This window comes from Camelina sativa, chromosome 2 (genome assembly GCF_030686135.1).
Source record: "Camelina sativa cultivar CO46 ecotype springtype chromosome 2, ASM3068613v1".
Lineage (NCBI taxonomy): Eukaryota > Viridiplantae > Streptophyta > Magnoliopsida > Brassicales > Brassicaceae > Camelina > Camelina sativa.
The window spans coordinates 28,151,104-28,177,622 of NC_141881.1; the positions used below are offsets into that span (position 1 = coordinate 28,151,104).

Sequence of the window (26,519 nt, forward strand, 5' to 3'; positions counted from 1 at the left end):
AACTCAAACCGACATATAATTTCGTTCTAATTGTGAAATCTAAACCCTAACATCTCATTTGTGAACCCAAACCGACATATAATTTTGTTCTACTTGTAAAATCTAAACCCTAACCATCTCATTTGTGAACCCAAACCGACATATAATTTCGTTCTAATTGTAAAATCTAAACCCTAATCACCTCATTTGTAAACCCAAACCGACATATAATTTCGTTTTAATTGTAAAATCTATACCCTAACCATTTCATTTGTAAACCCAAACCGACATATAATTTTATTCTAATTTTAAAAATCTAAACCAAGCCAATATTTAACTTTCCTTAATTAAAAGTATACATAATTTGTTTCTTTAATTTGGTTTGCTTTTTAATTTAATTTTGATTTATTTTTTAAATGAAATATTAGATGGAAGATTCTGATTGGCTGAGATAAGAGGGGGTGAATGGAGAGGTTCACCCCTAGGGGTGAACCTAAGTATTTTTCAATTTTTTCTATCTACTCTTCATTGTAACCTAAACAATATATTTTCTAAAATTTTAAACAAAATCATCAAACTTAGTGCAGTATCAGCCAATATCATCTCTATTGGCTCTTATCTTCCATGTTGTTTTGAAGGCTTTAAGATCGGAGACATGAGTGAAACTATCGGTGGCGGCCATCTCTTTCGTTAAGGTGAATTTCTGATCTATTATTTTAGGTTTGATGAGTTTGGTTGTTTATGTCGTAGGTAGACCGGAACAAACCGAGTTGGTCTAATTTAATTATGTTTAATACAACAGTATTTAGAAGCCGCCAGTTGAATTACTCGAAACACATCACACCGTACGTTTTCATCAACCCTAACCTAAGGTGCCTTAGACCATCTGGTACATGACTCTATGGAGGAAGACGAATAGTTTGAAAAGCCTTGTTAATTTAAACTTCATCCTGGTGAGTTCTTCTTCTCCATCTCTGTTCCTTGGTATTAGTCGTCTTCACATAACCCTAACCCTAACAAGCCTTCTCATGTGATGTTATTTCTTCTCTCTCTTAAATTAGCTAGTGTGTCCGTATCTCGTATTTAACTCGAAATTGGTTGGTTGTTTCTGTAACTTTCAATTAAAAAATCTTTGTTAAATTTGATAATATGCAGATTATATATAGTTGTGTGCTCTTCTGAGAAACAAAATACAATGGGTAGAAAGAAGAAAAACAAAATATGTGACAAAGTGAAACCGGAGGAAGAAGAAGATAGGATAAGCCAGTTGCCGGAAGCTTTGATAACCCAAATTCTTTATCATCTTACTACCAAGGATGCTGTAAGAACAAGCCTTATGTCTACCAAATGGAGAAATCTTTGGCAATCGGTTCCTGGAATGGACTTAGACCTCGACGAAGTCTCACTCTCAAATCTCGATGACTTTTCGAAATTTGGTGACAGGTTTTTTGATTCCCACAAAGTATCATGGATACAAAAACTCCAGTTAAAAAATATCGATGTGCATTATGGTGAGTTTGATCTTGATTCATGGATTGATGTTGTGACTAAGAGTAGGGTTCAACATCTTGATGTTGATTGTTATGGGTATGATAAGATACCCCTGAGCATATATACCTGCCAGACACTGGTATACTTACGACTCTGTTGCGCTTGCTTGCCTAATGCCGTTGTTTCCCTACCTTGTCTGAAGATGATGCGTTTAGAATATATTTATTTGTCGCAATGGGAACATGTTGCAGAAACTTATATCAGGCTCTCCAGTTCTGGAAGATTTAAAAATCATCAGTTATTCGAATGAAGGTGAGGCACTTGTTTTACAATTGCGCTCTCATACGCTAAAGAGAATCGAGATCGATATCGAGGAGTCGTCTATTCAAGTTGTGGTTGATGCACCTCTACTCCAGTGTCTGAGGACTAAGGTTTACAAAGCAAAAAGCTTTCAGATCATCAATTCGGGGTTCCCTGCTAAACTAGATATTGATTTGCGATCAGAGCACTTCTACCCTACTGAAGAAGTGATTCACGATATCCTCACCGATATTTCGAGGGTCAGGGATCTAGTTATTAGTAGTAATAATACTTGGAAGGTTTACGTCTCAACCTTTGAACATATATTAGAATATTCAAAGTTTCTCACCCAAGAAAATTCATCTTTTTAATTAACTTGTTTACTTTTGTTACCAGGATATCTTGCTATACTCCAACTCGGGGAAGGTGCTTCAGTTTCGTGACCTATCCCGCTTGAATGCTGGATTTTCTAAATCTGATCTTGAAATGTTACCAAAAATTCTTGAGAGCTGCCCAAGACTAGAATCTTTCACATTGGTAACGATTCACGCATTATATATATGTGAAAATAATCTTTTATGTATCTCGCTCGCCACTAAATGCTTTCCTTCTGTTTTTGCAGGAATTGGTCAAGGACCCATCCATGTGTGGTAAGATGAAGAAAGAACCAAATGTGATGTTTTCAGCAGTGCCTCCTCGATGTTTGGTATCATCGCTCAAGTTTGTAGAATTGAAACGTTCAATCCCAAGGTATGAAGGAGAAATGGAGCTAATTAGATACTTCCTCAAGAATTCATCAATCCTGGAGAAATTAAGGCTCAATGTTTACTACACGAAAAAGGAAAAGTGTGACTTCCTTACAGAACTCGTTTCAATGACAAGATGCTCTAGCGCTTGTAAAGTCCTTGTTCTTTAACTACTTAAAAAGATATATTGTTGAACACTTCGTTTAAGGTTAATCTTTTGGTCGTTAAATTACTTGATTTTAGAAGGTTATTAGGCTTTCAGGGACATGTAAAATTTGCAGTTAATTAAGTCCTTATGCCACCTCTGTTGGTTGCTGCTCATTTAATAATCACCAATGACCAACTTTATTTCGAATTTGATGTATACTTCAACAACTTACTCAAGCACTAATTATATACGTGTTGTATTACATGAAGCAATCATATACTAAAAGTACAGAGAAGTGATGCCAGAATTTGGATTCTAAATGTCAAGTTAGATGATCAATGGCCAGGTAAATGATAATACATTAAGTCGCTAGCTTTTAAGGTTTCTAAGAAGAAGAAATGAAGCTATAAAGGTAAAACCGTCAATAATCATCAAGAAAATCACCTTCTTCAGTTAAGGTAAAATTCGTCAATCACAATCTCCGGTTCTTTTGATTTGGTAAAAAGTACACGAGTATGGTTTGTTATTCACACATAATTTTATACAACTTCAAAAAAGAAAAAAAAAAGAAAAAAGTTACCATAAACAAAAATAAAAATTAGCCATAATTAATTAAAAATTTCTAATTATCTATGGCTTAAAAAAAATCTAGTTATTACTAGGACTCAGACCCTCCCGGATGTTGCTGTGGAAGTATTTTATAATAAAAAAATAAATTAAATTTAAAATTTAAAATTATACATTATGAAATTATTTGAATGTAATAGAATAGTTTGAAATAAACTGATACTAAAAACATAATCATCAAAAATGAAAAATTATATAAAAAAAATTATTATGTAGAATAGACACAACTTTGCAAAACAGATTGTATAAAGTATTATAAATATAAGATATTTTATGAAGAATTATGGTAAAAAGTTACAGTTAAAAAAAAAATCATTATGACAAAGTGATCTTATAAACTACATTTAAATAGAAGGCATTTTTATTACCATATTCAAAAGTCAAATCCAAAAGCTCACTATATAATTCATCTATATAACTCTTGGAAAAAGACTCTAGGTAATTTTATTAAATATATATATATATATAATTAACTAAAAGTTGTAAATTAGATTCATCATTCCAAAAATCTTTTGTTAAAACAAGAATTGGAGGAATCTCTTTTACTTTTAAAAGAATGGATGTTAGAGAATAATTTAAAGAGATGTAAAAACCGTTGAGATTTAAATTTTATATTATTTTGTGTCATGACAAAAAAATGAAAACAGTTCAAACAGACAAATATATATATATATATATATATATATATATATTTTAAAAGATAGGAATATTTGAATAGACAAAACTCTACAATGAACAGTTATAACTTTACAAAAAAACCGCTACAATGAACAATCGCAAAGTTTTGTAAAACACATAATTTCAATATCCTACAGATATTTTTTGGAAAATTATCCAAAAGGTACAATTGAAAAAACACAACATTTGGTGGCATTTATTCGGATTGCTATTATATATAGATTAAGTTCCGGATACCTTGGGGTAGTATCAACGAAGTAATGACTATTTAGGCAGATAGTAATAAAGGTTCCAGGCTCTTCAGCAAAACAGAGATTTCCGGGTCAATGATTTATTATCTGATTTGACTTATTTCATTGTGTGACACTGGACAGTAAAGTTTGGCCTTTTTACATTTAGAAAAGGTGAAACCAAATCAAGAGTGGAAAATGTCTTCCCCAAAACTAAAATTACTTTATCTCTAGTTCAAACTTCAAACAATTCCGATCATACATATAACTTAAGAGACATATATATTATAACGTATACCCTTTTTCTTGGCTTTTGGATCACAATTCGTCCTTGGAGTCACTTTGGCTACTCTTTGCTGTGCTATCGGATTTTTCTTTCGTCTCTGTAGTTTCTACTTTTGGTGTGGATTCGACACTTTTAGGAGATTCTGTTGATGCAGGTTTCTCCAGTTTGAACGGGATCGTTGCGTGTTTCCTTAAGAACTTGTAAAATGCAACCACAGTGCGGTCTGTATCTACCGTTATCTGCTCCACACACAACAAAAGAAGACAACATTTCTCAGTTTTAGATGAATCCAAGAAGACAAATCCATTGCAGCCAGAAGAAGCAGAACTTACCGGCTCTGAAGTCTTGTTGCCTGCAGGGAAGAAGAGAATTGTAGGGAACCCCTCAGCCTGCAAAACCAGAAATAATAATTCTTCAGGCTTTGAACATAGAAAGGTTCTCAGTGTGCAGAGATAATACGCATTCACTTTATTACCTTTGCCTTGGGATGTTCGTTGGTTGTTCCATCCATCTTGGCTATGACGACAGAATCAATGCTCTTTAAATGTTTCGCAAGCTTGTTATACATTGGCTCAAGGGCTTGGCAATGGCCACACCATGGTGCATAGACCTGAGTTTTGTTTGTAGAACTAAGTACTGATGTGATGAAATTTCATATCAGTTTATTAGCGGATTTTAATACAATTTGTACCTCGAGAAGAACATCTTTAGAATCGTCCAGAACAATTTCATCAAAGTTATCTCCAACCACTATTTTCACATCCCCATCATTCTGTAGCAACAAAATTAAGTCCTGGTGTTACATGAGCCAACAAGACGGTTGGAAATTAATGATTAAAAAAAAAACAGCTCTACCTTTTCAGGAATGGGGTCTGACTTATAGAAGGGCTTTAACTTGTCGTTCAGGAAATCCTCTCCAAATGTCTGCAGTATATATTAGGGGTTTAAGAAACTTAAAGAGATACCTTAATTTTATCACCGTGAAGTAGAAATTTACGAGTGAAAGAAACTTCAAAGAGATACCTTAATATTATCTGACTTGATCTCGCCATCGAAAAAGTGTTTTTTAGGGTCATCATTCCCTGTGTAGGCAATAAGCTATACACAGACCAGTGTTTTAGATGTAATCAGCATGGCATATCAAAAAGATCTAGGACTCAGATTCTTGTAAATGTGTAATTCTTAAACCCATAACAAGATAAAACAATCGACTTACTTTAGGACCATTTTCAGACACACCGAAGTATTCAGCGACTGGTTTCCCATAATCCTCATTATCCAGATCCACAGACACAAAGATGAGCTGTATCAAGAAACAAAAGGCTTCTTAGAACTTAGAAGTAACTTTACCAAGATTAACATAAAGCCATCGTAATGCCTCCAAAGATCCTCCTTCATGGATTCGTTTTGATGCAAAACATATACATAAAATAAATTGGTCTAAACCAGACTAGACATATGTTCTCACCTTTCCTTTGAATGATTTCGCTGCTTCTTGAAATTCCGGAAGAACCTTTTCAGAGTCAATTTTGGTTACAAACACCAGCAACTGCAAAGAGACATACAGTTTCATGTTAGTAGATGGACAATAAACCATCTTCGAATTTGTATCGAAAAATCCTACTAAAAACAGTGACACACCTGCTTCTTGATTGCACTCTCAAAAATTTCCGGTGCAGTCTCTCTAGTGAAAACAGACACCAAAGGAAGCTTATTGGCAGACACAAAACTAACTAGAGCAGACTTAACAAATTCCCCATCTGCAGATTAGTAACACAAACATAATTAGCAATATCCCTATAACAAGATCATTGAATCAATGCATAGCAAATATTTACAGAAACCAACCAAAATGGCTAATCTTCTCCTCTTCCCTCTTAACGAGTACAAGAGCAGGCCTTTTAGACTCGGAATCGATGTGAAACATCTTGGCAACATCAGGATTCACTGTTTGATAGAAGTTAACATCGTCTTCAGCTTTAGAAGCAGCAGCAAGTTGGTCATGCTCAACACCCTGTAAAAAAAGAAATCACATTTTGAATATCCAATAAGACTATACGACTCAAAAGACTATAAACCAAGTGAATAGAGAAGAAACCATACCACCAAGGAGTTCAAGTACCCCAAGACGACTTTGTTCCCAGAAGTCAACACTTTCTCAGCATCATCTAATGTAGTTAGATTATACACACCAGGACCTATCTTCTTCTTAATCCATGTCACAATTGTTTCTCTAAATCACTCAAAATCAACAAAACTTATTCAGCAATCCTAACTCCAAATCAGATCAGACGATGGTTAAGCAAAAGTGAAACTAGTACCACACTTACTTAGTCCTGCCTCCAGTGTAAGGCTTGTGCTCACCATCAACGAAGAAAAGAAGAGTAGGGAAGCCCTGAACACCATGCTCCTGAGTCAGCTCATTCTCCTCCGTGGCATCGATCTTAGCCAAAACGACACCAGAGTCCTTAAGCTCCGTGGCAGCTGCAGCATACTCAGGAGCAAGAGACTGACAATGACCACACCACGGCGCGTAAAACTCAACCAAAACGTATTGGTTATTCTCAATCACGTCAGTGAAGTTACGCTCCTTGATCACGACAACGTCTTTCTCATCGATCTCCGGCGTCGGTAACGGATCGGAATCTGGATTTCCTAGATCGGAGAAATCTCCTTCTTCGTCTTCATCTTCGTTGTACATCTCAGGATCTTCTTCGTCTTCTCCACCACCTTCGAATTCGTCGGTAAATGAGTCATCGCCGTGACTGGGAGGAGCTTCGTCGTCTTCTTTGAGATCTTCGAGGAAGCTGAGATCCTCATCGTCAACGTCGTCGTTGGAGGATGAAACGGCGAAAGAAGGAGAAACGGCGGAGAAGATGATAAGTGCGGTGAGAGAGATGAGGAGGAAAACGCGGAACGCCATTTTAGTGTGTGTGCGACTCTGTGAAGTGGTTTGAGACTTCTGAGATCTATCTAACAACTACAGAGTTGGGTTGTTACCAAAACAAACGTCGTCGTTTTTAGAAAAAATTGAATTATCGTTGACTAATAATAATGACCAGATATTCTAAACCGAACCAAATTGAAATGATTCCGAGTTACTCGTTAACCGATTGGTTTTCCTATTTCAAAATCCAACACACTAAAACCGGACACTTTACCGAAACCAATTCTAGTGTAGGTCAACCAAGTTGACGTGAACTAACCATGATTTAGCAAATTTATCTTATAAACGTTACATTTAAACCGATCCGAAATAAACCAAAACTTTGATTTTGCTTTCTTTTGCTTAAAAAGTTAACTTAAGCATCAGAGTGAGTGACAATAGTGCGGATCATACGAGCACGTCGTTTCTTGATCACAAAGAAGATTCCCAACGAGAGAAACGCTGCGAAAGAAAGGCCTAACACTACTCCAATGGTTTCTCCTCGTCCTTCTTCATCTTCTCTGCGACGACTCTCACTTGTTGTGTGTTCGTCTGATGAAACTTTACTTCCTTGTGAGTCTGCTTCTACGATGGATGTTTTTGAAGGTGAAGGTGTAGGTGTAGGCGAAGTCGATGGCGAAGAAGGTGAGTTTTTCGGTGGATTGTTGTGATCAGGGATTGATGATTTTGGGTGAAAGAAATCGTATGCTTCTGGGGAGAAAGCAGACGGGTTTGTGTAAGCTGGACCATGGACAGGTCTGCTTCCTGCATTAGAGACACAAAGAATCAAAGACAAGCAAGAGAAGAAGAAGAGCAAAGAGTGAGTTAGGTATGTCATGTTGTAAAAATGTTTGTTTTTGTTTAGTTTGTGTGTGTGTGTGTGTGTGTGTTTGGGGTTTATATAGTATAGTATCGGTTATAGATGAGAGATATATGTTGCTTGAAGTTCAAATTTGTATGATTGCATAATAACAAGAATAACAAAAGTGTGTTTTTTTTTTATGGTCATGCAATTTTGTTTGTTTTCAGTCTTCTATATATACTTGTCCTTTATAGAACAAGTGTTCTTTTTTCGTTTCTAAGTGTTGAATTAATGTTGATGAATGAACAATTAATCTTTAACTTTATAAAAAAAGTTGTATTTACATCTTTTCTAGTGTAATAGGGTCATTAGGTTTGGTCCTCTTGTTCATATTTTTAGTGTAATACTCGTGGCAATAAAGAATGCATCAAGAGTTTGTTAGCTTGAAGGAACCGCAAAGGAAAATGAAAACATGGATATGGAAAAATTATTAATCGGGTGGTCCACTACACACAATTTGGGTTTTGCAATTGTGTCTATTTTCGATTTTCTCTTTTCTTATCTTTAAATCTTTAGATGACTCATCCGGTCCTATGTAGTTTAACTATATATACTAGCACTTGGTTGTTTGTTTTAAGAATTTCGTTTTGGACGTCTATTCAAGTTTGGTTCGTTTTGAATTTGTTTTCGATATCAAACAAAAATCATCTTAATACATTTTTCATGATATGTGAGAGAGAAGCAAAGCTAAAGATGAATGCTTTTGCTATTAGACAACAAATATTCATTATACTGGAATCATCATATCGAGCTAATTAAAAAGGTGGTGGAAAGGAAATAGTACAAAGTTTGAGTATTCTAAAACATACGTGTGACATCTGTGTGTTGATTCCCAAATGAAATAGAATCAAGAAAAGCAAAATTTAACGTTAACTCTACGAAAAGATAAAAGCGAACTTGAGATTTATCTTAAAGCAACATTAAATAATAAACCACATTTACACGAATGAAAAGATTCCATAAGCTTTATAAAAAAAAAAAAAAGACAGAACATATATAAGAAGAAGGAAAAATACAGGTAACTTTCGCATGTTACAGTGGTAGTGGAATTCATGGTAATCATAATTTGATTAATGGCTTAATTAAAAAAAAAAAAGATTTAAGCATTGCTCCTAAAGGAGCCAAGAGCTTTAATCGCAGCCGCTCTTAGAATAAACTGATGGTATAACGCTGCCGCTGCTGCTCCGATCATCGGTCCAACCCAAAATATCCACTGTTTCAATTATTAAAAACCAATCATTTTAACATCTTTATAAACTATAGAAAAATGTATGTATGTTATATATAGAAGTGTTATTGACGTACTTGGTCATCCCAGGCTTTTTCCTTGTTGTAAATAACGGCAGCTCCAAAGCTACGGGCCGGGTTGATTCCGGTTCCGGTGATGGGAATGGTGGCTAAATGAACCATGAAGACGGCAAATCCTATGGGAAGTGGTGCCAAAACTGGCACGTGGGAGTCACGTGCATTTCGCTTGGGGTCGGTGGCCGAGAAGACGGTGTAAACGAGGACAAAAGTTCCAATGATCTCGGCACCTAGTCCGGTGCCTTTGTTGTAGCCGTCGGCGAGCTCGTTGGCTCCACCTCCATATCTAATATTAATTACCAAAAATTGTAGTTAGTACAACCATATGATAGGATTCATATTTAATTAGACCATATATAAAACCAAAAAATTTTGAAGAGTTTTGAGATATTATGAAACCTGGTGTAGTAAGAGCTTTGGAATGCTTTGACAAGACCGCAACCGCATATGGCACCAAGGCACTGAGCCACAATGTACAACACTGTCCGCACTAGTGACACTTTTCTAGCAAGGAACAGTCCCATCGTCACAGCCGGATTTATGTGACCACCTTCAAAAACAAAAACCAAATTAATTAGTCAAATGAATTGTATAATTAAGGATGTACAATATTTTAGTTTATTATAAATCGAAATTAACAAACTAATTCAAAACGAACCAATCCAGAACGAACAGAATATCTATATGAAAACCGAATTGAATCTACTATTTTTTTTTTTTTTTTGAACAAAGACTGAATTGAATCTACCTTTTTTTTTTGGTCAAAAAATTGAATCTACCTAAAAATTCATATAGATAGACAAAACCTAAAACAAACCAAGAGTTGACATTTTCTTAAGTAGAAAATATGAAAATATTTCCAAACTAAAACCACACCAAAAGTTAAACAACCCCGGAGTCACACTATATAACTCAAATTTACCATCTCTAATTAAACTACGTTAATTATTTTGATCTAAACTATAATATTTCTAACTTTATTATTAAGTGAAAAATCTATATGCCGTGACTCGAACGTTTGTATGGAATTATACTTACCGGAGATACCGGCGGTACAGTAAACGAGAACAAAGATCATTCCACCGAAAGCCCATGCAATTCCCAATATCCCTACGCCGCCACAGTCCACTCCTCCGGCGTTTGCATCGGTTTGAGCTTTGTAGCCGATAACGGTGAGGACTGAGACGTAAAGGAACAAAAGTGTCGCCACAAATTCAGCTATAACCGCTCTATAGAGCGACCACTTCCTAAGCTCCTCCATGTCCAACAATGGTGCTGGAGGTGGATCCTTGTAGTCTCTGGCGGCCGGGGGTCCACCCTCTTGCACATCCAAGTCTTTTGCCATGGCCAAAGATGATGAGAGAGAGATGAGTTTTAATGTTTGTTCAGATTTGTAGCTTTTTGGTTTGTGTGATGTGTATATATATACATTAGAGAGACTGTGTAAAGGTTTGGTATAAGTACATTATAAGACAATTAAATATGTGGTTAATAATGATGTGGACAGTTAATTGAAAACATATTTTGGAGGAAATATAATTATGAAGGAATCTTATCTCTAATCCGTGCCTCAAATGAGCTGGTGGTGGTATTATGAGAAACATCTCTGTTTTGTATGTTTGTCAATATTGTGAAGAAGTGATTTGCTAATTAACCTGATTACAATCTTTTTTTTAAAAATATGACGATTATTAATCTTACTTCTCATAGTAACTTACGAGTATTATTTTAGCAAAGCAAAATTCCTTGAAGCAAATCCTTTTGTGTACACCAATCTTAAGTCAAGCGTAAGATGCTTCTTCAATTCACCATTACATTTTTTTCCGAATAACATAACCAAGGATCAAGCTGTCTTAATTGTATGATTAGAGGAGGATAAACTTGTTTTAAGCCGTCCAACCAACCCCTCGATTTAGACATTCTTGTGTTTGTATTTCTTTAATTGGTCGACCCATGTTTTTATGTTTTGCAATTGTTGTTGCAACGTCAAATTATATCTCCTTATTATATTTTATTTCAACGTCAATTATTCATTTTTTAGATTTTTATTTTATGTTTTTTGTTATAAGTTATAAATAGTCCAACCTGTTAGACTAAATGAGGATTATCAAGAAATATTTGAATGAAGGTGTAGTTAACAAGGATGCTTTATATTCTAGCTGAACCAGTCCATAATTTTTTTAAAAAATCTAATATGAAATTACCTATATATGGTTATAAAATAAAGTGGTTTTTATATAAACAACAAATAAGTTCTATCTATCAACTAAAATGATATAGATATATGGATAACAAACTCATTCATAAATAAGGATATATTTATCTACTAACGTTTTCTGAACATGCATATAAAGTATTCCGAAACAAGTCTATATCAATGCCGTCACAATTTCAAGTTATTTATATATATGCGACATTAACGGGTTTAGAACTAGTTTAGAATATAATTACCACACTACATATACTATATAACAAAAAGGTCCAGACAGAAGAAGTATGAGGAAATAGGAATCTTATAAAGGTTTCGTAACTAATTAGCATATGAAGAAAGATGCCCTTTTTTGGGAATTACAATTTAGCGTGCAAGAATTTTCTGCAATTAATGGTTTGTTCAGTGAGCAAGCAACGTCTCATCCCACCCACATTATAAAAAAAAGTTCTATAAAAGTATAGATTTTCAGGTTGACACAGAAAAAGGGTATAAAGTTTCATGTAAATTATTTATAGAATAGTGTAAAGTTGGTTTTCAATTCGGATTTCGGTTAGAAAGTAAACTAAATGTGAAGAGGTTAGTTTTAAGTTTGTTTTATGTTTGGTTACATTTTTGGTTTTCAGTTTTAAGGATTGAAAAAAGAGTAAACTTGGGTTAAACTTAATTTCAAGGCTTAATAGAAATGATTATGTTCATTAGTTTTGCAAGTGGAGTTTGCTGTCCGGAAAAGAACAAATAATGAGGATACGATGATAAGAATGAGATCCATGACATGCAAAAATTCGAACAACGTTGAAGCTCTTATTATATGTTATCCTTGCCAGGGGAACTCTTCTGTACACGTAATTTGCTCCTTACCCTTCCAATTATTCAATTAATGTTGGACTTACATGCTTGATGCATGCATGATGCATATATAATATATTATCAATCTAATTACATGTATGTGTGAGACCATATATAAATCCATCATGTGACCATGTTTATGCATTTTTTGTTTAGATTTTAATAGCACGATGGATGCAAGTTTCAGAGTTTGTATATAATTTAATGTGTGTTTTGCAATTTTGTTTTAGATAACTAAATTTCAGCAACCAATTTTATTTTTGTAGCAAAATGAAATATGTAGATCAGTACGTTATCGTCTGTTTGATATCAACATCAACAAATTATTTAGTGACAATGAAGGATCACCACATATCTTTTATACAATTGATGTTTTTAAAATAGAAAAATGAATTCAACTGAGAACATCGTTGAAATATACCAGAGAAGCACATAAGTAGCTTAATTATTCTTGTTTCACTTTTTTTCTATTTTGGGTCGAAACCATACATTGGATAGACTATAAATGTTGAGGAGACTCGTTTGCACTAACGGTCAACCCCACTAGATTAGTTTTTGTTGATTCAATTGGTGCTTTCTTAGAGCCATATGCACAGAAACATACTCTTCTCATCGCATAACAAGCTTTCTTTAACGACGTCTGACGTGAGAACATTGTTAATTGCACCAATCCACCACCCTGCCGCTGACACTAATACTGGAAGCTTGTTGACAGAATGGCCAAAAACAGAGCATCTGCTTTTATTCATCACAGCTCCAATTGGGGGATCTCTGATCCTTCATGTTTGGGTTGGACAACCACCGTGATTTTTAATCCCACTGGAGTATTTATTTACTAAGAGAATTTCAACACAACACTACTTGTCAAGAAAGTAGGTAAGAGGTTCACTTTGATTCCCATCTAATGTCTTTACTGATCTTCTCCCCAAAACCCATTTAATTGTTAGTTCTTTTTCAGTTTAACACTAGGTTAGAAGAAGATAATGAGCACGTAATTCTTCTTTAATTCCATTAGTTTAAATACTAGGTGACTTATGGTTTCAGTAATCGTTGGAAGCCCCATTGGGCAGAGAAGGTTCGAGGTCGATATCAGTGTAGAGTAGTAAAAACAAAACACAACAACAAACCTTAACCAAAACTTTGTTAACCAATCATCAACATGTCTTTGCGCTTAATCTATAGACTTATCATACCAATTAAAATTCAAGACCAATCTTAAGACATAAAACAAGCAAGTCAGAGAAAGAATTGTATATCCCAACCAGAAAGGTAATCGAAACACAAAAGGGCACTGCTAAAACAATAAACAGAGCCTTTTTACAACATTCTACAGTGTGTTATAAACCTTTTTATGTAGACATCACTCTCTACCAATACATCAAAACCCACTTATCTGAATGATCGATCTAGCTAAAGAAATCCAAAGAACACTGCTCAAATAAACTCAAATTCCCGTTATGATTTAATTCAATTCACCATCAGGTTCATAGCAAAATCAAAGAGTGCATAGTGAGTTAAAAGCTTAACAGATAGAGAGATCAACAAACAATGTAACAATGTAACAATACCAATCAAATCACATTACAACCACTCAATCATGTTACTGAGTATCATCTTTGAACATTCAAAAACAAAACTGATAGATTAAAGAAATGAAAGCATTCTAATATAATATATCCCAAGAAAGGATTCTCAAATGTGCAAAAGCCACAAATCAATCTTTCAGAATTCTCAATACTGCAATATAGTAGTATTATACTAAACCGCAAAAATCCTCAAAAAAAAAAAAACCTTAAAATCACTCATTAGGAACATCAATGTCACCACTGTTGATCTCTTCCTGAAGATCCTTAGGATCTTTACCATCAACAGTACAACCAACAGACACACAAGTTCCCAAAATCTCCTTCACAGTTCCACTCAATTCCTTAGCAATAGATCTAGGCCTCATGATTTTAGCAATCTCAATCACATCATCAAACGAAATGTTCCCATTATGTTTAATGTTCTTCACCTTTTTCCTATCTCTCTCTGGCTCCTTTAACGCCTTGATTACCAAAGCCGCTGCTGAAGGAACCACTGTGACCTTAGCTTGACGGTTCTGGACCGTTAGCTTCACTGTGACTCTTAAGCCTTTCCATTCTTTAGCTGTCTCTTTTGCTATGTCTTCTCCTATCTTCTTTGGCGCGAGACCGAGTGGACCGATCTTTGGAGCGAGTGATGACGCTGCTCCGACCTCACCTCCGGTTACTCGGACGTAGACGTCCACGATCTGAGACGGGTCTAACTTCGGCGGCATTTTCTCGTAATCTTTTCTTTTTCACTCACTCTCAGTTTCTAGGGTTTCGTAGTGTGTTTATATGTAGTTAGGGTTTGATTTGAAATTACGAGCTTATCCCCCCAATACGGGTTTAATTTCCCGTAAACCGAAATTGAAAATAGAGTTGCAATTGGTTAAATCAAAACATTATGTTCACGTTTTATGTTTCGGTTCGGTCTGGTTCGAGAGATGTCTGTGAGATTTTTAGAAAGGGTTGATTTCGGAATATGAGTTTATTTGTCATTGGGCTAATTTTATCCAAAAACAAAAAAGTTAATGGACTCTTGTGTTATTAAGTACGGCCTTGTAAGATCTGAAAGTCCAATGTTTCAGCCTTTCTCGAGGCTTTCCATTAACTAATAATAATGCCACAGGAAGAGAGTAGTAGACGACTTGCAATGGTTACCGCGTTGACGCAAAAAATATCAAGTTTCATCTATCGTATTTTGTGTTGGCTACACTAAATGGTAAACAAAATTGAGAAATAAGCTAAAGTTTACTAGTTTTGTCGTGTTCGTTAAGGTTGAAGTTGAATATTTTGATTAACTAGGCGATGATCATTAGCTTTGATGAAACACGTGTAAGCTCTAATCAATTATGTTAGAGATGTAAGTGTGCTTGTGAACCTTTAATGTAAAATTTCATTTAACAAGCGCATACAAACTTTGTGCTCCTCTCTAGTTTCCTCTCCACCTACCTAAAAAAAGCTAATCCAGTCTTATGTAATTGGTCAATTATGGCATGTACCGAATTTTACGTAAGTGGTTGGACCGGATATTATTATCAACTTTGAGATAAGGAATATACCAATACTGTGCATATGCTTCCGGATCAGTACATTGTGATTGAAGTTTTCAAAGAGGAATGGGTATATACATACATTACAATTTACACAAATAAATATGTATGGAGAGGTAAGAAAATTGATCGAAGTTCAAGGTATGAGAAAGATAATGTCAAAGACAGATAGATACTGGATAGTATTATATGTACCCATACAAGAGACAAAACCATTTAAGCCTTTCGTATACGTATTTGTATATTCAATTCAAAGATATTGCACAATGGTCACACTAATCTTCAAACCGTTTGTTTAAAAATATACCCATATATACTTACATATATTAATATACTATAGTGTTCAAGAATAATACTAATAAATTGTTTCGTAACCACTAGTCAGAAAAATGAGGTATGTAACTATAATAATCAAATTTTGATTATATGTGTGTTGACGACGTAGAAATCTTATGCCATTGATAACAGGTGTTAGACAACGAGCAATTCTATGATTTCGGTGTTCCAAAATCTAGAAATTTGTTACAGCCACAAAACTTTTTTTTTTCGTACAGTTACAAAAACTGTCGTGAATTTTCCTTCTAAGAAAAAAAAATTATGGAGTTTACATTTTAAAATTACAAAAACTCTTAAAACAATGGTCATCAAATTATTGGAACAATGGTTACAAATTTCGTTGCATCATTCTAAATTTATGCATGTCATCGCTGATCTTACATGGAGCAGCTGAATTATAGTAGTAAAAAATGGAGTAACATTAGCATCTAATCGATTAATCACTGAAAAAAGCTCAGCGTAATCAAATGTATATTAAAATAGCCCAATGATTCACCACTAACTTAAAAAATTGTATAAATCATATTCCCAACTTTTCCCCTGAGCCTTGTGACTGGTAGCTGTATCAATTTAAAAACAATTTTTAAGTTTTGTTCATTTATTATTATTGTGTTATATGGTTTCACCTCGTAACTTTCTGGAAAGGATAACATGATTGGACAAAGCATTTATTTTATTATAGTAGTTTCTTCGTAATAAAGTCACTTTATTATCATCATCATCGTCATCACTGTTACAGCGCAGTATTTTAACTTTTCCTTTTTTCAAATTATTTTTTAATACTCGGCTACTTAAATTTAAAAATAATATCTATGTGCCCACTATGTCGACATCTGAATGAAAAAACCGATAAATAATGCTTTTATCCGTTTTCTTAAACGATTTGATCGAAATCGGCTCTATACATATCTACTGTTTCTAACTAAGGTTTAAGGGAGAAATAAAATGACCATAATATATTCCAAAACACAAACTACTATTATAAAGAAAGCAAAAAAAAAAAAAAAAAAAAAAAAACAAAAAAAAGCAAAAAAAAAACAGTACACGTAAATACAAAAAGACAAACTATAGTAATTATTTTCATACAATGTGGAAAATGACGCGTAGCGTAATATTGACCGTATAATTTTTTATACTTTCCACGTTACAATCCTACTCCGTAACAAAAATGTATAAATTATTATTTAAAGCATACATAGATGTGGATAAACACACAAAAAAAAAAACCGCAAAAAAGGAAACTATTAATTAGAGCAAAACACATAACAAAGCAAAATAGGACCAAACCAAACAAACAACAAAGAGAGTTTCAAAGTTCAAACGAATCTCGTGGAACAACAACACACATACAAAACTCTCCCACTCGCATCGATGAGATATTATTATCATCGAGATGGTACGAGTCTGTCGCGCGTGAGAGAACATCTCGAGAGAGAGAAGAAAACGAAAGGACTAGTCCTGAAAATGCCAGCTGGCAAGATAGTAAAACGCGTTTAGATCAGATGAGTGGGTCCTACTATCAGGTGGCATCCATCTAAAGATAAGTTGATACCACGTGTTTATTACGACACGTGTCCTGATCGTGTGAAGACTATCTAAGCTCTTTTGTCTTTCTCTTGGAACTGGGGAAAGGAGAAAGTGATGAAACCAACCCCACCCGACGAGAGTCACGACAAAAAACAAAATAAAATAACTTGAACCAAATTTTTCTGTATAGATATTTTTTTTTAAGAGGTACGAGAAGAGAATCTATATTATCCATTAAAAATTTTCAAAAATATATTTTTTTTTATTAAGAGAAGTCAGGAAAAAACATCTATCTACATTTTTATTAGGCTTAAATTCAGATCATTACAAAAAAAAATTCTTGTCGACGAACTTCTTCTTAAGATTTTTATAGTCCTATTATTTTGTCGATTTATTTTTGATATAACAAACAAGTCGGTTTTCTTTTGTTTTTTGGTGAAAGCTACCTAAGATTCCCCTATTTTTGATATTTTTTTTTTGTGCCAGAAGAAACAAGAAACTTGCATCAGCATGATCAGGTAGTTTCAAAATACTAATTAAAAATATAAAAATGTTAAGTACAATAATATGTGTTACACAAATTTCTCGTGATAACCACTAGAGTAGCGTGTTTAACTCATAATTACTTATAGTAATATTAGTCACGACTTTAAACTACACAAGATTAGTCATTAAATTAATAATCTTGTTAGTGTGAACTGTGGAAGAATCTGTGCGGCTATATAATTTTTAGCTATCTGTATAATAAAGTAAGAAAGCCAGAGAGACTGAACTCTGAAAGACTTATTAACCATAATCAAAAACAAAATAGTCCAACATAAAACAATTAGTAGTTTAATACTAATACGGAATATGTTATAGGGAAGAGAAAATAAGAAAAAAGACCACGAGGGAAGGCAAAGCACGAGTGGTAAGCTTTGTGCAGAGTGTTTTCATTGGATATTGAAAGATATAAAATTATTAATAAAAGTTGTCCAAGTGTGGAACGGCTAAGTTATGATGTAATATCCTTTTCGACGGTTCTGGTTCCCCGCGCCGATCACACCGACCAACCTCGTAAGTTTCCAAACGGTCGAGAGAGCCTTATACTAGTAGTATATTAGTATTATATTCCATCATATTCTCCGTCCATGCAAAAATAATTTTAATCATTATTTTTTTTTTTTTGGTGTGAATCATTCTTATATATATACTTCTATTTCAAGTCTGCATTATCCTCAAATTTATAGAACATCCAATATTTTTACAATTATCAATATCATTAAAACTTTACTTTAAAAAACAACCTAGTATAAAACATAGTCCTTCAATTTCAAATTATATGTTATTTAAAGTTTCTCACATAATATTATTAAATTATATTAAACTTCTAGAAAATCATGTAGTCTTAATTATTACTAGAATTTTAATATACTATAAATCCATGTAATAAATGTTCATAGATCTAGCAAGCTATAAATTAAATCACAGTCAAAATAACTTGAACAATAAGTCTTTAATTTCGTTGATAAATTCATTCAACCATTCGATGCCATATAAATGGTATGATATTGACCCAAACATAGATATGATATTTCTTATGTTTAGGGATAGATTATATTTTTTTTTTCTATATTCATAACTATGTGAAATTAATAAATGCCATTATTTTGGATTCGTATATACTCATTAAAAATTCCTTTTGTGGATTTAGTGATAGATAGTGTAAATATATGGTAATATGAAACACCAAATACTAATAGATATTGTTGAAATTTACTAATTTAAAGTCTTGAATAATTCTTTTTTTGCGAGAGACAAAAGTTTTTTTGAAGAATATGCCAAACACGCCACATGTAAATATTCTTAGAAAATCCTTTTTGCATATTTTCGACACTTCATTAAAAATCCAAGGGTGATAACGTAATTTCAAAAACTGACGGAAACTGGAAGTTAAGGGTCCCTTATCCAATTTATCCAAAAAAACAAAGAAACCTCTTTTTTTTTTGTGTGTATAAAACCAAAGACTCCCTCATGACTCTTTCTTCTTCTTCATCACAGCAAACCAAATTCACAAATCATTATTTATTATAAAAATCTCTTCCTTCTTCTTCTTCTTCTTCTTTGTTTTATTTAATGGCGACGGGGAAGAGTTACTACGCTAGACCTAGCTATCGATTTCTCGGCACAGATCAGCCGTCTTCCTACTTCACCACCACCACCACAACAACCACCAACGATTCCGGTCTCGAATTCGACGAATCAGATCTCTACAACCAAATCCACACCGATTCACCGGACTTTCGCCGCAAAATCTCTGCTACACCGTCCAGATCCGCTAAAAAACCAACGAATCGTTCCTCCGCCGTGACAGCCGCGTCGTCGCTTCCCGTTAACGTGCCGGACTGGTCTAAGATTCTCCGTGGAGAGTACCGAGATAACCGTCGGAGAAGCATCGAGGATAACGACGACGATGAAGATGACGACGATTGTGAAGACGGTGGAGGTTGGTTGCCGCCGCATGAGTTTCTGGCGAAGACGAGGATGGCTTCGTTCTCGGTTCATGAAGGTATTGGGAGGACATTGAAAGGAAGAGATCTGAGTAGGGTGAGAAATGCTATTTTTGAAAAAATTGGTTTCCAAGATTAATAATATCTCGAAACTTTTGGACTTTTCCTGTAATTTTTGTTTTTTTTTTTGGCTTACTTCAATCATTTTCTCTTTATGTAACTGTCAGAGAAGAGAGAGAGAGAGAGAGAGAGCGCATGTAATATTTCTAGAAATGCCCTCCATTTATCGTTAATTTCCCAATATCTTACCCTTTGTAATTTTTTGTGAGATTTTTATCACATTTTGCGTAATGAGTAATGGATAATGTTTTTATCAGATTTTCACAGTTGATTCGAATTTTATTACTGTAAATTCAGATTTTGGGTAATTTTATTGATATAAGTAAATACAGGGGTGGGAAATGGATAAAATTGAAAAGTTGGGGCAAAAAGTTAAATATTATTAGTTGGGGATTTTTTTTTGTTTTGTTTTGGGTGTTTGATGAGGTGGGTGAGAAAAGCAGAGGCTACAAACACATGAAAGTGACATTGTTGCTTCATGAATTATTCTCTTAATTTTTTTAAAAAAACATTAGTATTATAATTTTTAAAGGTATGGTTTAATCTCTACTAATTCGGTTTTCGTGTAAGGGATTATAAGACATGTAGTTCATGTGAATGATTTCTCGTGGATTATGCTTTTTCCACTTTCTCCTAATTAACAAATTAAAAGTTGGAATTTATCTATCTGCATGTTCGTTTTCCCTATAGAATTTAAGGTAAAAAAAGGGTTTGTGAAACTAGAAAGAAAAAAAGTTACATTTGCTACCAAATATATCATCATCTTATCCAAGTAAAACCTAACAACAAATCTTATCCTGTCTAAGAATTTGTAGTTATCTTCAAACTTAATTTGTAACAGATATTTTCTTCTTTTACCAAAAAAAGAGAGAAATGGAAATAAGTAGTAGCATTGAATATTAATTACAAACATAGATGAGAATAAATTTATAGGACCCGCAAGAAAGGTCTATTGTAATGAGGCTCTTCTTCTTAAATTGAGTCCTCTCGAAGACTCTCTCTCTCACATTCAAATTAGAACGTTGAAGAGGACCACATTACTAGTCAAAAGTAAACAAACTCGGGGAAGAGGAATAAGTATGAGAGTAGGTAGATTTGGAGGTGAGCTCATAAGGATCCGAAACGGTCATGCTCGAATACTGACCAATATTGTTACGACAAAAGTTTGAAATAATTTGTTTTCAGTTGATCCTTTAGATGAATGGCATTTCATTATGTTTGGATTTGATATGTTTTGTGTTTAAATATAAGAATCAGTAGTATATGACAACATACCCATACATACAACAAATTTTATAAGCAAATTACAAGAGAAACATGATGAATTGTGTCTTGTTTTCTTACAACATGACAACATCTTGCACACAAAATCTCTTGGGTAAGAAGTGATGATGATAGATAAATAAAAGTATTAAGGATTATTAATTCTTTAAAACTAAAAGTAATCTGTCTTGATTGGTAAATGACATCTCCTAAATTATTTATAAGTTTTAAAATCCACCAAGTTAGATGAACAGTCCACATCTGTTATAGTCATCCATCAATCATCATGTTAACTTTTTCTAATTCAACTGTTCAAGATGTAATATGACACACTCCTTGTTAGTGAAAATGAAATGTCAAATTTATATATTATTAGCAGTCTTTAGAGAGTGCAAGTTACAAGTTACAACCATATTAATTTAAGTAGTCTTTTTCTGATTTATTAGGGTTAATAATATTGTTGTGCATATGTACATGTGATTCCACCATAATGTCAAAGACCCACAATTATAAAGCCCAAATCCACTATAGATGGTTATATAATATAGATTTTATCTTTGTGGGCTTATCCACTACTACATTTTCGTTTTCTTTGTCAAAAACTCTTACAATTGGAAGATATAAAAACATTTACAATCTCATCAGCAAAAAGAGAGGAACATTTCCCTTTTATATAATTTAACATATTTGAACTTATCGTGATAATCTATCGTACACTAGCATGGAATCTAAAAAGAAACGGAAACACTATCTTCGACAACAATTTTGCAAAATGAAGTTACCAATCAAATGTAACTTTATTTATATCTGAATTTATCTTATGTTCACGACAAATGCATTAAGATTCACCTCATGTTCAAGGCTCAACCTCAACACAGCATGAAGAAGCCCTAAATCCCATGTTCTACAGTGGAGTAATGCTTACGTCAGCAATTTGTCATACATATAAATTTAGTAAAAGAATACTGATTAGTGCTCTAATTACGCGAAAAGACTAAAGTAGGTGGTAAATCAAATCTACGCACAACCCCCTCCATTAACGAGTGGAAGGTATTTTTTTATAAATAAAAGTATGTAATGTTTTAGTTATTTTATAACAACATACTATAATATACGCATACATATATGAATGAAAGAGAGAAAAGTTTCCACCTTGTTTAATCCTTACGGCTCAAGTATATATATACTCTATGCGATACTTTTGTATTTGTTTAAATCGGGATATATATGTATAAGTTATTCTCGTACTAAACAATTATAAAATATGCCTTTATTTTTTTCACTCCTACCGGCCTATGTTTTCCTCTCTCCTTTTTCTTTTTGTCCAAGATTCAAAAGCCTAGAAGGCGTTCAAGTCCCTGGATTTGTGTGTACTAAAAAAAATTGGAGAAAAAGAGAAAAAGAAATGTTGCAAATGCAAAGCACTCGAATTTATCTGTTGACTATATATATACTTTTGTGCGTATTTGTTCTTTGGGCGTACAACAACAACCGCCTCTATTTCGTGTCGCCACTAATTTTCAGATCATTCCCAAATTCCTGAACTCGTCTATCACGTTTAATACTATTTCTAGGAGAGCAATTGACTCACTTTTGTCTTTTTTTGACCTACGATCATGTTTTTTTCCTTACTATTATAATGTTCAAGTTGAATGAAAAAAGAATTCAACTTAGAATTAGGGTACAATATTTTTCACTGCGATATATCAATTCTGTTACGAACTTAAGTGCGCCTCAAAGTTTCATGTAACGAAATATCTTGATGTTGTAAACATGAGTAGTATTGGTTTCATGTCCAAAGGGACTACTACTTAACACATGTAAGGTCCGAAATTGCTTGGCAAACAAAAATATATTATAGTTGCATCATTGTGATTAAAAATGTCAAAAATATTAAAAACTTTTTCACATGTACAAACCGTGTAGGAACGTTTATATAAAAAAAGGGTAAAATGGTACCACATCAATCTCCGGTCAACTACATTAATTAGGTTAGCCTTAAGCAATACTCTTCGAGTTGTCGTTATCAATACCAATCGAGGACGACCAATCCTCTGTTTCTCTCCTACATGGTTTTGATTTTTTTTTTGAACAGTTAAAAGGCATTTTATTTAAAGGGTTAAAAAAATTTCAACCCTAGGAGCTTTCTCTCTTGTATCCAAAGTATGTATTACGTTTACACTAACAAAGCTAAAAACCATCATTTAAAACGATCTAGACTATAGTACCATGAGAAAAAACAAAAGGAGAAAGAGGACATAAATACATCATCAAGATTTCAAAAGATGTGATGTGAATAGAAGAAATTTGATAATCATTCAGTTTTGTTAGAAAAGGAATTTAGTCGAATGACAAAAGGAATAATGAAAGGATCCGACGATAATATGGGGTCCTCTGTTAGGTCAGGTCTCCACATTCGACAGCTACCCCTAAAAGTACTCATGCGACCCCATCGCAGAGACATAGTGGACCCATATGATTGGACCTTTTATGGGCCCTAAATATTTTTGGGTTATTGGAACATATCCCATTTTCCACACTATCCTCTTTCTTCTATAAGCTATATTTATATGAATGGGCTCAAGAACTCTGTAAAGAGAGCAACAATCTCATCATCACACATAATACACACCCTCTACACTTTTACCCAAAGAGTAGTTTGTCTCGTAATCTCGTACAACTCTTCAATTTGTATGCTCCAAAGTTTAAGATTTTCCATATATATTACTTTATATAGAGTATATAGACATATGAATTTCCTAGGCACCTAATAAGAAACCAAAACAAAACACTAGAGGATTTTTTAGTCGACTGATATGGTCAAAGTTGGAGCGTCGGAGATGTTTGACCGCCGATTTTAGAACCTTAGATTGTTAAAAATATTTTTATTTGCTATGCTCTTCAGTCTTCACCATGAGGTTTAGGGTATGACATTTGTATTCTATATTTTTGAATTGTGTGACAGTGTTTGTTGTTGTTTTGTAGTATTTTTTTTGTTTGTCAACATGTTTGGTGTGGTTTTAACCGCACAGCTGCAATAAATGTATGTTGGTCTCTCACCATTCAATAATTTTGTATCCACTTCTGACTGCTGCGGTACACAACTGTTGTCACATTGTTTTCCAATACATGTTTTTTGGTTCAAATATATATTCCACAACATTTTTACAAATATAAGGCTAGCTTAATCGATGATATTATATAACTATATCAGAAACACTAGCCACTAGGAGTCGAGTATTAGAAAAGCTTGGTTCGAGTTTGATATTTATCATCTTCACTTAGTTATATTTCAACATTTATTTTCCTCGTTTTACCCATTGTGCACTATTTATTTTGATATCATTCTTTGAAGCATTTTTCTACCATGGTTTTTTAACCTTTATTAAATGTTTTCTTACCTTCTTTCAAAACTACAGTCTTTCAAACTACAGTCTTTTATTTTGATTAGAAGATAAAGAGCCACCTTTTTTGTGCAACAAATGCCACCTAAAAATAGAGATATTAAGTAATGATAAAAAAATACTAAGATGAAAAATCTGGAACATATAATTGAGAAAGCAAATATTTTTTAATATATTTATTCATAAAATACAATTATTTAAGTTTACAAATTTTATATTTTATCATGCTATGATTAATTGACCATATTTTTGTCGACTAATTCTAGCTTAATAAATGATAAACCGTGTAACAAATAAAACCAGAAAAATGAATTCAAGATTATATTTGGTTAAATCATTTTATTTTATTTTTATTTTTAAAATCAGTAACTCAAATGAGAATTACTAGCTGAAAATTATAAAAACTTGGAAAAGCAACCACAATTGACATAAAAAAGAAAGAAAAGTAACAACAATCTTTAATTTGCTTGAAAACATTATTCATTACTTAGTTAATTAGTTTTAGGTGTAGAGAGACACTTTAAGTACATACAAGTATGTATATTTTATATATAGAGACACTTTGTGAAACAAATGATTACGAAGTAGGCTTTTTTTTTTCCCCTTAATATAAAGCAAAGACTTTCAACAAACTAGGAAAGAAAACATTAAGATTTGAGGGAAATTGAGGTAGATGCCTGATGAGTGATATGAGTCATGCTATGTGTGATTTGTATGTGATCTTGATCTCTACATATCATTATCCATCCATGGTAGTATGGTACATGAAAACTATACGTTATAATGGGATTGGGAGGTAAGTAAAGTGGACAATAAATAGGAGAGGAAAAATGTTAAATTTTGGTGGGGAAGTTAGGAGGGGGACAAAGTGGAGGAATATTAATATCCCATCAAGAACAACAACATCAACAAAAGTATATATATTTGACAAATTTTTTTTTTTTAAAAAGCAAAGGATAATATATTGAACCCAAAAAAAAAAAAAGCAAGAACGAATGTGACATTTTGACCTTTTCCAATATTTAATTTTGGATTTATGTTTGGTTCCGAGTGGGTTTATCTCAAAATGAAAAATGTGAATAATTGAGTTTTTGTACTATTACGTGAAAATTAATGGAGACGCTTCTTTTGTTCTATCTCCGTGCATAGTCAAATTAAGACTTGTCGCAACTTGCAACCACTTTGATATGGAGACATCCCTCTTCGTCTATATCTCTCCCTGTTTTTTACCCTCTTTTTTGTTTACGCACACTTTAAATTTCCTATCCAAAGTGATATAGTTCAATCAGGTCTTTTAGTTCAATGATATCTAAAATAAAACAGTAAATTTTTGGGTGTGTTGTATAGCTAGTTAAACTGTTGTTTCTCATGGGCTTTTAGTTTATGTTAGAGCTTAGCTTGGGTATTTGTAAGATGTTGTTGTTGTATATGTGAATATGATAATGTAATCAAGTCATATGTGTTTAGGATCTGCTAGCTTGTCCTGTATCTTAAAAGGAACATTTTAACTATGTTTTCTTAAAGACAATTGAATATTTATGTGCATGTGGTCGAATGTGGAATGGTGAGATAAGCAGTCGAATAATTTATCTCTGGCAAATTATTTGGATATGTTAAACCAAATTG

The 26,519-nt window shown here is 33.4% G+C and overlaps 5 protein-coding genes and 1 pseudogene across 6 annotated transcripts; 2 read left to right on the forward strand and 4 right to left on the reverse strand.

Moving 5' to 3' along the window:
- The first annotated feature begins 818 nt into the window (after positions 1-818).
- Positions 819-2,686, forward strand: LOC104756713 (F-box/FBD/LRR-repeat protein At1g51370-like; annotated as a pseudogene). The gene is made up of 4 exons (XR_015574508.1): positions 819-932; positions 1,135-2,069; positions 2,167-2,307; positions 2,393-2,686. The product of XR_015574508.1 is annotated as an F-box/FBD/LRR-repeat protein At1g51370-like (transcript).
- Positions 2,687-4,284: 1,598 nt separating this feature from the next.
- Positions 4,285-8,422, reverse strand: LOC104738094 (protein disulfide isomerase-like 1-4). Its single transcript, XM_010458330.2, has 12 exons — positions 6,816-8,422; positions 6,589-6,718; positions 6,334-6,499; positions 6,127-6,245; positions 5,954-6,034; positions 5,702-5,788; positions 5,509-5,583; positions 5,341-5,409; positions 5,177-5,257; positions 4,961-5,095; positions 4,818-4,874; positions 4,285-4,724 (listed from the first exon to the last, which is right to left on the reverse strand). The coding sequence occupies exons 1-12, from the start codon at positions 7,406-7,408 to the stop codon at positions 4,518-4,520; spliced, it is 1,800 nt and encodes a 599-aa protein (XP_010456632.2). The 5' UTR covers positions 7,409-8,422; the 3' UTR covers positions 4,285-4,517.
- LOC104738103 (uncharacterized) lies at positions 7,677-8,249 on the reverse strand. Its single transcript, XM_010458336.3, has one exon. The coding sequence runs from the start codon at positions 8,247-8,249 to the stop codon at positions 7,788-7,790; it is 462 nt and encodes a 153-aa protein (XP_010456638.1). The 3' UTR covers positions 7,677-7,787.
- Positions 8,423-9,176: 754 nt separating the features above from the next.
- On the reverse strand, positions 9,177-11,060 carry LOC104738110 (putative aquaporin PIP2-4). Its single transcript, XM_010458345.3, has 4 exons — positions 10,617-11,060; positions 9,978-10,128; positions 9,579-9,864; positions 9,177-9,486 (listed from the first exon to the last, which is right to left on the reverse strand). Exons 1-4 carry the CDS (start codon positions 10,921-10,923, stop codon positions 9,373-9,375), a joined length of 858 nt encoding a protein of 285 aa, XP_010456647.2. The 5' UTR covers positions 10,924-11,060; the 3' UTR covers positions 9,177-9,372.
- A 3,220-nt stretch (positions 11,061-14,280) lies between these two features.
- LOC104738121 (large ribosomal subunit protein uL11x) lies at positions 14,281-14,995 on the reverse strand. Its single transcript, XM_010458352.3, has one exon. The coding sequence runs from the start codon at positions 14,933-14,935 to the stop codon at positions 14,435-14,437; it is 501 nt and encodes a 166-aa protein (XP_010456654.1). The 5' UTR covers positions 14,936-14,995; the 3' UTR covers positions 14,281-14,434.
- A 4,430-nt stretch (positions 14,996-19,425) lies between these two features.
- Positions 19,426-20,482, forward strand: LOC104738138 (protein S40-4). Its single transcript, XM_010458365.3, has one exon. The coding sequence runs from the start codon at positions 19,733-19,735 to the stop codon at positions 20,243-20,245; it is 513 nt and encodes a 170-aa protein (XP_010456667.1). The 5' UTR covers positions 19,426-19,732; the 3' UTR covers positions 20,246-20,482.
- The last annotated feature ends 6,037 nt before the right edge of the window (positions 20,483-26,519 follow it).